We start from the raw sequence: 13,864 nt of genomic DNA, 5'->3' as shown, positions 1-13,864 counted from the left end.
GGAGCAGAGAAGAAAAAAAAAGCCAACTAACACAGACATGAAATAAAAGCATTCAAACATATTGATTGGCCGACTCTAACATTCGGAGTACAAATAAAGTAGCTTATAAAGGTGAGTGTGTTGCTTTTGAAAACTTTTTTGACCATAATCCCCAGTAAACAAATCTAAACTTATTTATAAAAAAATAATTAAAAAAAATCAATCACCATGGCCTTTTCACAAGTCCATCTGTCCTTGACCGATTCAATGGTGACTAAAAACAGGGGCTCAGTCTTCAGTCTCCTTATTAAAGGGATGTGTGTACACTAACTGGTAAGAGTCTTTGGGCTTTCTTTTGGACCAGATTCAAGAGCAACATCCTCTATCTGGGCCTAAACGATTGCGATCAATTACACCCCAGCTTAAACTGAATGCAGAGAGCCGCTCTGAAGAGTATGGATCTTGGGTTTCCTGACTGTATGTCTACGTGGCAAATAAGAGGAACACATATGGACAGGAAGAGAGTTCAGTGTTGAGGACTGGTGCGTACTGGGCAGGAGCTGGTGTCAGGGTCGGGTTCACTCTGGCCAACGTCAGAGTGAAAGCAAAGGCAACAGGACAGAGGATTGCTGGGTAAAAATAGGTATTTTCAAAAATGCCCATCACATTAGCCCTTGACTTCACATTTTAATCCTGATTAATTATCCTTGGGGGCTAGATTATACAACATGCATAACAGGGTATCCTTCGAACACACTGGCATTTTGATTAGAAGAGTATGCCAATGAATATCTATTTTGTGGTATTATAAGGTGGAAAATGTGAGCAGGTAGTGACATGGGTTACCAAAAAAAAAAAAATACAATACAGAACTGGATTATTTTATAGGCTCATTCGGTTTATCAGTTTTGACTCAAAAACAAAAGTGCGAAAGGCATGAAATGGTAAACTTAAATTGAATGAATGTTTTTGACAGACTCCAATGAGGAAAAAAATTCCATTAAAAATCAATAAAATTTTTATATATATATAATTTGATAATATTTTGAATAATATAACAGTTTCTTACTAATGTCTTTAAGGAAAATTTTTAAGACATATATTATTAAAGCATTATTAAGGTCTATATACTTTTTTTTTATTTGTCTTCATTTATATACACATTTTCAAATCAATATATAATACTAAAAATAATAAAAACAGATGATGAGAATAAGGTTGGGAAAAAAAAGCAAAAATATCAAAACGTGTCAAACCTGTTCAGTTCTCTTAGTGAAGTGAATTTTTTTAGGCAAAATGTCAACCGTGCCACCAGTCAACTGACCTCAGATCAGCTGGAGTCTGTGAAAGCGGCAGAACATGTCAGTGGTGCGGATAGATGAGAGTAGAGCAGACTCTCTGTATTCTGTGCCTCTTTTAGATCAAGGTTATTTTAGGCTGGATCAGAGATTTTTCTTGTGCTGAAGACAGACAAGATCACTTGCCTCTGGTAGAAAGCTCACACTGAAGCATATGATCGGAACTACACGAAAACGATAGTACATACAGTAAACACGTACATCACCCCCCCCTCCCCTCCCCACTGCCCCATTCCCAAATTTCTCTGATTAACCTCAACAATAGTGCAAAGTTCAGAAAAGGGTTTTGATTTAAATGTATAACAAGTCTTTAAGACAGTCAACGCCCCTATGACACCCACATAAACCTTGGCACTAGGATTTGGATTTTCACCCTTTTTCGCATTAGTTTTGTTCATGCTGCACAGATCTCGGTCTTTAAAGTAAAAAAAGAAAAAAGGAACTTTCTATCCACACAGCTAGTAGTATATCACGTGTGGTTTGGGCAGAAGGGGGGCATTCAAAAGGAATACAACAATAAAACCAACAAGAACAAAAACAAAAACAAAAAGCCTGTCTTGTGCACTAATAACTTTCTCTAAATTTGTCGGCTATACAGAAGAAATAACTCGAGACTCCAGGCAGTGCATAAACCCCAGTTTTAGCGCAGCTGGACTGACAGAAAACAAATGTAATGTTTTCTTTCGTAAGCTCCGCTCCATATTGTTATTTTAAAAAAACCCACATGGTTTCTCTTTCGTCGCGAAGACGCATTAAGCGCTGTTGTGCACGGGAGTGTCAAGAGGGAGAACCCGTTCCCTTTGTGAGTGGAAAGTGATCGCCAAATACTGTGCTAGCCCCGCCCTCTCAAACTAGCTCCTCCCTCTGTAGGTCTTTGCTCAGCGCTATTGTGCTCTCTGGGCTGTTTAAATCTGTCTGGCCTCTGGGTGGAGTCTGCACAGTGACGGGGATGGGCGGGTTATTGCTGTGCTGGTGGAGGTAAAGTACGATGCCCGACTGCTGCCCAATTACTTGACTGTAAGCGGGCGGAGGGCCCTCCATGCGTCCATGGGTACTGGAGCTGGCCGCGCTGATCCCAGAGTTGCAACTGGGAGGCCGCGGCCCACCGCCACCACCTGAACTGTGCATGTCAATGAGGTCCCTGTCGAAGATGGTCCGGTTAGGCGGAGCGCGTACCGACTCTCGGTTGAGCTCGAGCTGCTGTTCGGGGTCTCTCAGCTGCAGTGTGCAAGGGCCCTGGTACGGCGGCGGCTCCTCTCCGTCTGACAGAGAGATGGTGGGCGGCAGATCGATCTCTTGCTGCAGGTATGGGTAGGTAGGCTGGAAACGTCTGAAGCGGTTGTGCTGCATGAAAGTGGGAGCGGTGAAGCGGTCCCTTGGCTGAGGAGCATATACCACCTGCAGAGCAGAAGGGAGTGAATGCAAGAAATACAGTGAGAATGTGTCATCTTAGCTTTAAAGGATGCAATAAAAAGCCATGAAAACAGTAGCTAATAATTAGCCATCAGTAAATGCTAGTATACTATGCACATCTAAGGGGCCGATTACATGACAACGTTTTCAGCCAAAAACGGGAAATTTATGCATTTTGCCTATGACAATTGAAAACGCATATTTTTGAAAACGGCTTTCAAAGTGCAAGTTTTTGAAAACGCCACCGTTATCATTTCCATGTAAACACCCAATAAGGCAATTTTTGAAAACGGTGACATCATGCGCGTGCATAGTATGTGTTAGGTATGTAGACATGCGCAGTACATGTCGATTTTAAAGTCAGGTGCGAACAAACATACACAACAATGGCAGACTACATGGTACTGTTGTTGCTGCTCAAGAGTTTGCTAACGCTTCTTCAGCAAAGTGTAGATTTACTTCACCAATAGCGGAGAGGCATCATATACATCATATAATCGTCACTTCCCTACTAGTAGTCCTACTAGAGCCAACTACTGGCCTGGCATATGTAATACAGCATTTTGGCCATTTTCACAGATATGTGTAAACGCAAATTGTTTTGAAAACGTTGTCATGCATACATGAAACTTTTTAAAAATGTAAGGGAAAAACTTTTCCATTTTTGACTACATTGTTGTCGTGTAAACGTAGCCTAAATGTACGGCGGCCGAGAACAAAGAAACGCTCTGCAAATATTCGCCAACACAAACAAACAAAGAAACGCACTGCAAATACTCACAACACAAAGAAACGCCCTGCAAAAACAGAAACGAGCTGCAGATACTCACAACACAACCAAATAAAGAAACGTGCTGCAAATAGACACAGACCACATCGGAAATGTTTAAGGGAACCGCAAAGTAACAAACATGGCTGGGACATGCATGGTCTACTCTGAAAGGTGAGATTTGTGTTTATTTTAGCTCTTTTTTGTGGATATTATTAGCCTAAATAAGCTGACGAAATACACAATTACTGTAACTGTGAAAGGTTATGTAATCTGGCTAACTTTTACAACTTACCTTACAAAAATAGCCTACTATTAAAATTAATTAATTAATAAATACATTTATTATATAAGAAAAATTTAGGGGAAAAAAAGGTTATTTTTTATACAAATTAACCATGGATTTACTACACTAACCATTTTAACCATGGTATTTGTACAACTGTGGTTATACAAATGGAAATCAATATGCCAAAAAAAAAACATGGTTACTTTTCATTTTGTTGTGGTGTGTGCTACTGGCACGTTTCTGTATTTGGATGTGTTGTGAGTATCTGCAGCGCGTTTCTTTGTTTGTGTTGTGAGTATTTGCATCGCGGTTCTGTTTTTGCTTGTGTTGTGAGTATTTACAGCGTGTTTTTGTATTTGGTTGTGTTGCGAGTATTTGCAGCACATGTTCTGTCAAACTGATGAAGATGTTTTCTTAATTTGCTGGTGCCTTTACTATTTGCATGTGTTTTCTGAAGTTGCAGCACGTTGAGCTCTCTCAGCCACCGCATAAATGGCACAATGGTGGTAGTTTATGGATCGTCCCTTGAAGGGTTTGAACCTACAAACTTCCAGTTACCAGCCTAGATCTTTGATACACTCAGTACTATTGGTGGATGAAAAATGTTATGGCACTTTTCTGTTTTTCAAAGCTGTCCGTTCCAAAGAAAACACAATTTGTGTTTAATTAATTGTTTGCAACATCCCTCATTTAACTGTATGACCAAAAATAAATAAATAAATAAAATAGAAAATAAAATAAATATCACATTTCAGACTGTCTTTATATACAGATATATATTTTACGACCATTATTATTTTTACAACCGTTATTATGTTTATTTTCTTGACAGACTCCCGAGACAATTAATAATTATATTTTATAATCTGATATAAGATGAAAATATATTTATCTTTAAGTAAATCTTTACTTAATATCCTAATGATTTATGGCATAAAAGAAAAATCTATAATTTTGACCCATACAATGTTTTTTTGGCTATTGCTAAAAATATACCCCAGCGACTTAAGACTGGTTTTGTGGTCCAGGGTCACAAATAAGACATTGTATGACAGAGAAAGAATCTATATGCTCAACTAGAACTACAAGCACATAAAACAGTTTTTACAGCAGACAAAAGTGTTTGTTCAGAATAACGGTATTCTACTCATACCACATTCACACAGTTAAATAATGACTCTTCCATTTCCATATAAACTCACCAGAGCCTCAAACTTAAACGGTCCCCAGTCCAGACATTAGTATGCTAATGTGCAGCTGATAAAATATCCCTCATATGAGTGAAATCTGCATATCAGTTAGCCAATGAGATCAGCCTCATTACTGCAGGGGCCACGTCTACATTAGTGAGTTTGAGGCTGATGGGAGGCAATTTGCACAGATAGACCCTGAGTGTCTGGCCTCTCAGACGACCGTCTAGACGCTGCCAGACGAGGGTGAGAGATTAATGAACTGCTGAGAGGCTGCATCCCGGTGAGAGAGACAACCACCCACACCACCACCACACACAAACAATTAATATATACGCATGTATTCTCTTCACACAATATATTTTATACTAGTGCTATCACTCACAGACAGTCTCCGAGACTATCCTCCCTCACATACGCCTACACTGAGAGAGGCACAGGAACAAAGACGACACACACTTGAGAAGACTTCACTGCTTGTTACAGGCAGACATGCCATTTATACAAGGAGAACAACAACCCTTGACACACATGCACACACACATACACACACACACAGTTTACCAAAATATATATATTTTATAATCTGAAAAAATATGACAATGATTAAAAAATATATATGAAATTGTATGAAATATATCAAAATTTGATAGACTCAGTATAATTATACACACTTTTAAGCTATATATATATATATATATATACATACATACATATACACATACACACACACACACACTTATAATTATGATTACAATTTTATATAGACATTTTTAAAAAGCAAACAAAATTGATACATTTTTAAGCTATATCACCCAGCCTTACACCACATATAAGACATTGTATGACAGAGAAAGAGTCTAGATGCCCAGAGAGAACTACATCCACATAAACCTGGTTTTTCAGCAGACAAAAGTGTGTTCGTTCAACAAAACTGTATTCTACTCATGACACATCCACACAGCTAAACAGTGACTCTTCCATTTCCATATAAACTCACCAGAGCTCCAAACTTAAATGGTCCCCAGTCCAGACATTAGTATGCTAATGTGCAGCTGATAAAATATCCCTCATATGAGTGAAATCTGCATATCAGTTAGCCAATGAGATCAGCCTCATTACTGCAGGGGCCACGTCTACATTAGTGAGTTTGAGGCTGATGGGAGGCAATTTGCACAGATAGACCCTGAGTGTCTGGCCTCTCAGACGACCGTCTAGACACTGCCAGAGGAGGGTGAGAGATTAATGAACTGCTGAGAGGCTGCATCCCGGTGAGAGAGACAACCCCCCATACCACCACCACACACAAACAATGAATATATATGCATGTATTCTCTCTACACACTTATATTTTATCATATTTTATACTAGTGCTTTCACTCACAGACGCAGTCTCAGAGACTATCCTCCCTCACATACGCCTACACTGAGAGAGGCACAGGAACAAAGACGACACACACTTGAGAAGACTTCACTGCTTGTTACAGGCAGACATGCCATTTATACAAGGAGAACAACAACCCTTGACACACATGCACACACACATACACACACACACAGTTTACCTCAGATGCTCCTTGTCTCAGCCCATTATCTGATGGCCACAGAGAACCCTCCTACAAACAAGGAGAAAAAAATACACGGATGTAATATGCAGAATTATTTGAATTTTAAGATAGCATAGTCTACCAAGAATATCAAATAATACTGATACTGAAATAGTTTACATAGTAAATATACAATATTGTTAGGTTAACAACAACTGATTGTTGATTAGAGAGGAACATTTAAAATCAATTAATTATAGTTCACCCACTGTCATAAATGAAAATAGACTAGAAAATATAAGAAAAAAACCTGGTCGTTAAGCAGTAATAAAGCTCTGAGTCCTTGTATGTTCATATTAGCATTTCATGGATGAATTAATATAATATAATATAATATAATATATTATTCCATAAATTAATAATCCATTTGTTGAACCTTAATTCTATCCATATTTGGATTAATCGGTTTAACTTTTTGCCTACATATTTCTCATGTAAAGTCTCAGCCCATTATCTGATGGCCACAGAGAACCCTCCTACAAACAAGGAGAAAAAAATACACGGATGTAATATGCAGAATTATTTGAATTTTAAGATAGCATAGTCTACCAAGAATATCAAATAATACTGATACTGAAATAGTTTACATAGTAAATATACAATATTGTTAGGTTAACAACAACTGATTGTTGATTAGAGAGGAACATTTAAAATCAATTAATTATAGTTCACCCACTGTCATAAATGAAAATAGACTAGAAAATATAAGAAAAAAACCTGGTCGTTAAGCAGTAATAAAGCTCTGAGTCCTTGTATGTTCATATTAGCATTTCATGGATGAATTAATATAATATAATATAATATATTATTCCATAAATTAATAATCCATTTGTTGAACCTTAATTCTATCCATATTTGGATTAATCGGTTTAACTTTTTGCCTACATATTTCTCATGTAAATTGCATGAAATACATTTAAAAACAATAAACAAAATATAAAATTAAAAATATTCTACAATAAATAAATAAATAAATAATCATAATTTGTTAAACCCTAATAATACCCATATTTAAAATGATAGACATTTGGAGGAACACATACATATATATATATATATATATATATATATAATAAAAGAGAATGAATGAATGAATAAATAAATAGAAAAAATAAAATAAAAAGATTCAGACAGAGCCGACACACACACACACACCCACCCCACTCAAGAGATTTTTAGGCCCTGCGGTTTTCTTCTTTTCTAAGATAAAAGCTCACCCGCATAAGATATACCAAACAAGGCTTAGAGATGATACTGCAAGGTGAAAAATTCCTCTATTCAGTATTAGAAATTGATGTTTCACAGCTCAGCCTGAAAATCATGACAAGGAACTGTGATGTTTATGATTTAGACACAAGATAAATTTAAATGCTGACTTTAAGGAAGGTATTTTCCCGACAAATGCCATATTTAATTTAATTATAAATACTTTTATAATTTATAAAGGAACATTTAAAACAAAAAGTTCACCCACTGTCATCAATGAACATATATCAGAAATACTTGATTACTCACTCGATACTCATTAACCAAACTGGCATTATTAAAAATATATATAAAAAATGTAAATAATAAAAAAAGGTTATAAATAAAAAGAATCATATAATAATAATAATGTGTGCCTAAATATATCCTTATTTAAATTACATGGGTGACATGTAAAAAAAATAAAATAAAAAAATACAAATAAATAAATAACCCATTTGTTAAGCCCTTATTATTAAGATGATTTTAGGTGCTCATTTACTTGTTTAGATGATCCTCGTGGTCTTTGCTGCACCTGGACTTTGGAAAACTGTTGAAAACTTTGATATCTCCGTTTTACTCTCATGACATTTTGATTATACCTTTTTCATTCTGCTGTTGATTTACAGAAATATTCTGATCATTTTGGTTTCCTGTTTTCATCCCACACTGCATTTGTTTATGCTGTTTACATTATGTTGTTCCCATGCTATATCCATGTATTGTTTTCTGATTTGTCTGCTTCTTGTAATAAATTGCTCATCATACTGTTTCCTATTTGCTTAGCATGCTCTGTAAAGTGACGTTTGGTTCTAGAAAGCTTCTGTGTAAATAAAACATGATTATTATTTTTATGGAGACCGCACAGAGACATTGCTGGCAACTGGTGTTTTCCATATGAACCATGTGAACTTCTAGTAGGCCTCATCTCTAACATTCATTTTTTTGTTTATTCCCACCCAGGGCTCATCTAAATATGGAGGAAAGTTTACGGAAGGTTGTGAAAGTGTTTAAGCAAAGGTGCTGCTGCGGTTAGTACAGAGAGTGTGAGACAGGGTCTTACCGGCTGCAGAGAGAGATCCTGACTCTGTGCCTGACTAGCCCGGCTCAGGAACGACCATGTGGTGAGCTTGTAGTGGTTGAGCAGACACACGACCACCACGACCATCACAGTCATCACGACGATTATGATCACGATCTGCACAAACTCCAGTTCAGCTGCAAAATATAAAGACATAAAGAGTTTAGAACAGTGCAGAAAGAAAAAAACAACACAAATCCTGTTTAGGATCAAAAAAAAAAAAGTTGAATCTCATTTTGACCAAAAGATGGCAGCAGAGTCAAATCAACATCCATGATGACTACAGATCCCAAAATTGGGTGATATGATATCATCTGGCAAAAAAAGGTGAGAGGCATTTTGGTTTGACATGGACAACAGAAAGAAAATAGATAGTATAGACTTAGAGTGAGATCAGGTGTATCAGCTTCAGAAATTAGATAAAGCCTGTTTATTCCGGTTCATCATTTTTAACTACGCATTAAATATTATTTGAGAAAAAAAAAATCGCTTTTGTTAAATAAATTCATATCTTTATACATTTCAAAGCCAGCAGCCAGTTAAGTCTTGCAGTAGACTGTCTTGCCTTTGGACTATTTCACCCCAAAATGAATATTTTGCCATTATTTACTTGCCCATGTGTCATTTCAATGTTGTTATTTTTTTCCATGGAACACAAAAGGAGAATTCTGAAGATGTTATGTGGCTATTTAATATCATCCGGCACCACAGGCACCATTTTTGATTTGCGGGTCAATAACAGCTTATTTTTCTGTCTGTTTCTCACTTAAATCTATCATAAAGCTTCAGAACACTTGGAATATAGTGCACAGGTCATATGAAATACAACTTGTTGCTTTAATAGTGCTTTTGAGATCTTGAAAGCTGTGTCTATATGAATTGCCACATGGAAAAAAATTTAAGTTGATTAAAGAGAGAGTTCACTCCTAAATGAAAATCCTGCCATAATTTACTCCCCTCATGTTGTTCCAAACATGTATGAGTTTCTGTTTTCAACAATTTAAAAACATTGACTGTGGCCCCTATTGACTGTGATTATATGGAAGAAGAAAAAAAATCATACAGGTTAAGAACGACATGAGGGTGAGCAAATAATGACAATTTTCATTTTTGGATGTACTGGCCCTTTAAAGATTCTTAAAAATTCTCCTTTTATGATTCATGAAAACAACTAATGGCATACAGGTTTAAAATAACATGAGGGTGAGTAAATAAACAAACAGTTAACCAAAAATAAAAAAATAAAAATGTTAAAAGATTTTTGGGTGTCTAATGATGAAACCAAAGTTTCTATCATTAACTAGCTTTATTCCAATATCCTGGCCTACAAGAACCAAAGTAATGAAGGTAAACAGCTCTATCGATTTTTCTTGAAACATGTTCTGTCTGAACATGAGGAACACACTGCTGAACTCACACTTGCTCTCTCAGTCAAGACCAAAACTGTTTCTCAGATGGAAATGCTTTTGGAGTCCATAGCCTTTTCAGACAACAAAAACGAGCCCTCCACCAACTGCGCTGAGGGACCGTTCTGGAACCTCGTACAGTCGAGTAAACCGAACAGAGAGGCTGAAAGTGAGAGTGTCACGAAGAGAGAATGAAAGAGTGAGTTGTTGCCTGCAGTGCAGTACTGCGGGATACTGGGACTCACACATCAAAAGAAACAAACACTTCTCTCCTAATTTAGGGCATAAGAGGAGGAAGCAAAGGATGGAGACAGAGCAGAGGGGAGGGCGAAGAGGGAGAGGGAGAGAGAGAGAGAGAGAGAGAGGGGGAGAGAGAGAGAGAGAGAGAGAGAGAGAGAGAGAGAGAGGGGAAAATAAATAAGTAAAGAGGACACAGACAGGCAGCCAGGCAAAACAGACAAAGGAAGTGACAATCAGACAGGAGGGCAGGTAAGACAGAGAGAATGAGACTCAGATCAGAATTACGGTAAGAACAAATAAGACTACAAACACAAGCCTATCAGACCGGAACTGAATCAATACAAAAAGAAATCACAGCAGGCTTTAAACTAGTCTATGAAAGCTGAGCTGCTCCTCTGACTTTATATCAAAAATACAGGAAATAAAGGCAAGTCTTTTTAAATGTACAGTGGGGATTTAAGAGTCCACATTGAAAATCTAATTTAACCTGGAAACAAACATTTCTAGGATGCTGAAAAGTGTAAAACAGAGAAAATGATATAAAATGATTTTAAAAACTTCAAATTCTGCAGTAGTTCTCATCACTCACTAATCAAATAAGCATATCTGTGACATTGACCATGTTGAACTTGATTGTACAAAAGGTCAGTTTTTTGGCTTCCACAGAAGTACTGACTCAAATCATAAAATCATACAAAAATTTCAATTACGTTTTTTATCATGTGGATGAAATCATTTATAATAAAAAATTATTTCAATGAAAAAAAGATAGAAAAATGCAAAGCAGAGGCATTTTCTTAATTGCATTCGAGACTTTTGGACCCCACTGTGCTTAACTGCTCAGACTAATTTCACAGATTTTGTTTTCAGGGTAACACTTACAAACACCACCCTAGCAACCAACTTGAACACCTTAGCAACAGATAGCAATGTAAAAACCACTCATAACACCTTAGAAACTGCTTAGAAGCACCAAGAGCTTAGCATGGGCAAGCATCACCCAGATGTAATATAAATAATTAGATTGTTAAAATAAGATAAACAATTAAAACCGACAACTCTGGATTCCTCTTTTAGGCGCTACATAATATCATTGCGCCTGCTGCACCCATGGTACGGCAGCAAAGTTCCTTAATTTTTACGCCGGAATGAGAGTATAGTTCCTAGCCATATCGGCCTAGGAAAATCACAACTTTTCATTTTCCGTCAGTCTTAGTACACGATGTAACTACAGAGAGTCAAGTTTTAAAAAGGAAAAATATAGAAACTCTTTGGTCATTTTTGAGCGAGATGCTAACGGTCTAATCAGATTCAATGATCTATGCTAAGCTACAGCTAAAAGTGCTACCGCCAGACCCGGAGATCGGCTGAATGGATTCGAAAACGGTAAAACTCAACTGTTTAACTCTAGGGGAGTTGGAAAATGAGCCTATTTTCAAAAATAGTGGAGTGTTCCTTTAAGCTGGTTTTTGGAACACAGTAGCTTGTTAACTAACTAATGACCCATTCAGATCAGCTAATGGCCAGCTTAGACCAGCTAGAAACCAGCCACCATGTAGGATTTGTTTATTTAAATTGGTTTTCATGATATCTGTTCACATCCAGAGCACATGACTTTCTGTAACACCCACATCCAGACAAGACACTTCAGTTTGAGAAAAAAAAGCCCTACAGAGATCGAAATCCAGTCTAAATCAGTACATTAAAACACTTAAACGTTTGAAAACGAATCCCATCTCAACAGTGCTTTAGTGACAGTGTTCTTTGATTGTTACTATGTCCTGTCCAATTCTCCCACTGACACACTCTCTGTCCTATTTAACACTGACCTCTTATGCCAATCACAGAGAGCCAGAAAGAAAGCGTGAACAAATGAGAGAGAGTCTGGGTATCACAGACTGCAGACTAGCCATACACAGACTGAGTTTCTCTCTGCAGACCACAGAGAGAGGATCAAAATCCATCAGGCCGTTCTGTCACCAGGCAGAGCAGACAGAAAGCTCTAGACCAGACTAGAGAGAGAGAGAGAGAGAGAGAGAGAGAGAGAGAGAGAGAGAGAGAGAGAGAGAGAGAGAGAGAGAGAGAGAGAGCGAGAAAGAGAGTGAGTGTGTGTAAGTGGGTGATGAGGAGAAGAGGGGGGGGCCAGAGAGACAGAGAGTGAAGGTGTGTGTGTGTGTGTGTGAGAGAGAGGCAGAGGAAAAGAATAGAGATTTGTAGATGGAAAGAAGCAAAGCGAGTCGTGCAGGTGACATTCAGTGGAGTAGATGGAGGTCACATCCATAGGTGTCATTACTTCCTGTCATAGCCGATTATGTCCCGGCCACTTTATGGAATAGCTTATGACAAGTATATGTCTGATACAGACACAGAGACATCTCTGATGGTCAAGCAGAAGATTTCATTACATTTATGCATGTCATAATCAGTGGCTGTGAATGGTTGTGCTCCAGTCTAGCATTTTTCCATGGCTGGATATCCGTTCAGTGAAACAACGGAACAAAATGTAAATAAATGTGTCAACTTCTGATATACATCCTCCACTGAGATGCAGCAGCAACTATTTTATTAATACTTGTAATGATATCAGTAATAATAATAACAATAATACAAATAAAATATTTCTGATGAACATGATTTATCTTTTTTGTTATTTTTTTTGTATCATCGTATTGTTAATAAAATGTTTCTATTAGTATGTTTTTTTTGTTAGTATCATATAGTAATTATTATTACCTATAATTTATTATTATTACATTCAGAATTTTAGATCTAAATGGTCACAAATGTACTTTCTTCTGTTTTGGCCAGCCTAGCTATCAAACACTGCTGAAGTTACATGTGGCTCAGATGAGAATGAACAGGTGTAAAATTATGGAAAAAAAAAAAACGTATCTATGCAAACATGTTACTTTTCCTGTGAACACCACTATTTCCTGTTGAACACAGTTTGTGTAATAACATGAGTGCTATTCTTTAGAGACCCACCAAGTTCTATCCGTAAACCCAATATTAAAGAACATACAAACTGAATAAGTAGAAAAAAAAATTTTAAATTCTAAAAATTATCAGCTTATCTTTTACTGGCAAAAAGGATTGCTCACTCAATCAGAACCAAAGATTGGCCAGGATGGTTTAATATGTGTCCAACAAAATAGTAAAGTTGACTAGCAAATTTAATAGCAGAAGGAATACTCACATACAGTATTTGAGAGATGCAACTTCTTGAAGAGTGAGCATTTATTGTTCAAAATAGTGAACTGCACAAATGTCATGTAATACCCTAAAGG

At 37.0% G+C, this 13,864-nt stretch overlaps 1 protein-coding gene across 3 annotated transcripts in view; it reads right to left on the bottom strand.

Annotated features, from left to right (window-relative positions):
- Nucleotides 1-1,201: 1,201 nt before the first annotated feature.
- LOC107587810 (low-density lipoprotein receptor class A domain-containing protein 4-like) overlaps nucleotides 1,202-13,864 on the bottom strand; it is a 69,330-nt gene continuing 56,667 nt past the window's right edge. For all 3 annotated transcript variants that reach the window (XM_016275744.1, XM_016275745.1, XM_016275746.1), the window contains 3 exons: nucleotides 8,914-9,068; nucleotides 6,564-6,614; nucleotides 1,202-2,735 (listed from right to left, as the gene is read on the bottom strand). In XM_016275744.1, coding sequence (XP_016131230.1) covers nucleotides 2,184-2,735; nucleotides 6,564-6,614; nucleotides 8,914-9,068 — 758 coding nt within the window. In that variant the 3' untranslated portion in view covers nucleotides 1,202-2,183. The remainder of the gene's footprint in view (nucleotides 2,736-6,563; nucleotides 6,615-8,913; nucleotides 9,069-13,864) is intronic.

Source organism: Sinocyclocheilus grahami, unplaced genomic scaffold, assembly GCF_001515645.1.
Source record: "Sinocyclocheilus grahami isolate Dianchi unplaced genomic scaffold, SAMN03320097.WGS_v1.1 scaffold96.1, whole genome shotgun sequence".
Classification (NCBI taxonomy): Eukaryota; Metazoa; Chordata; class Actinopteri; order Cypriniformes; family Cyprinidae; genus Sinocyclocheilus; species Sinocyclocheilus grahami.
This window is presented reverse-complemented; position numbering and strand designations above follow the sequence as displayed.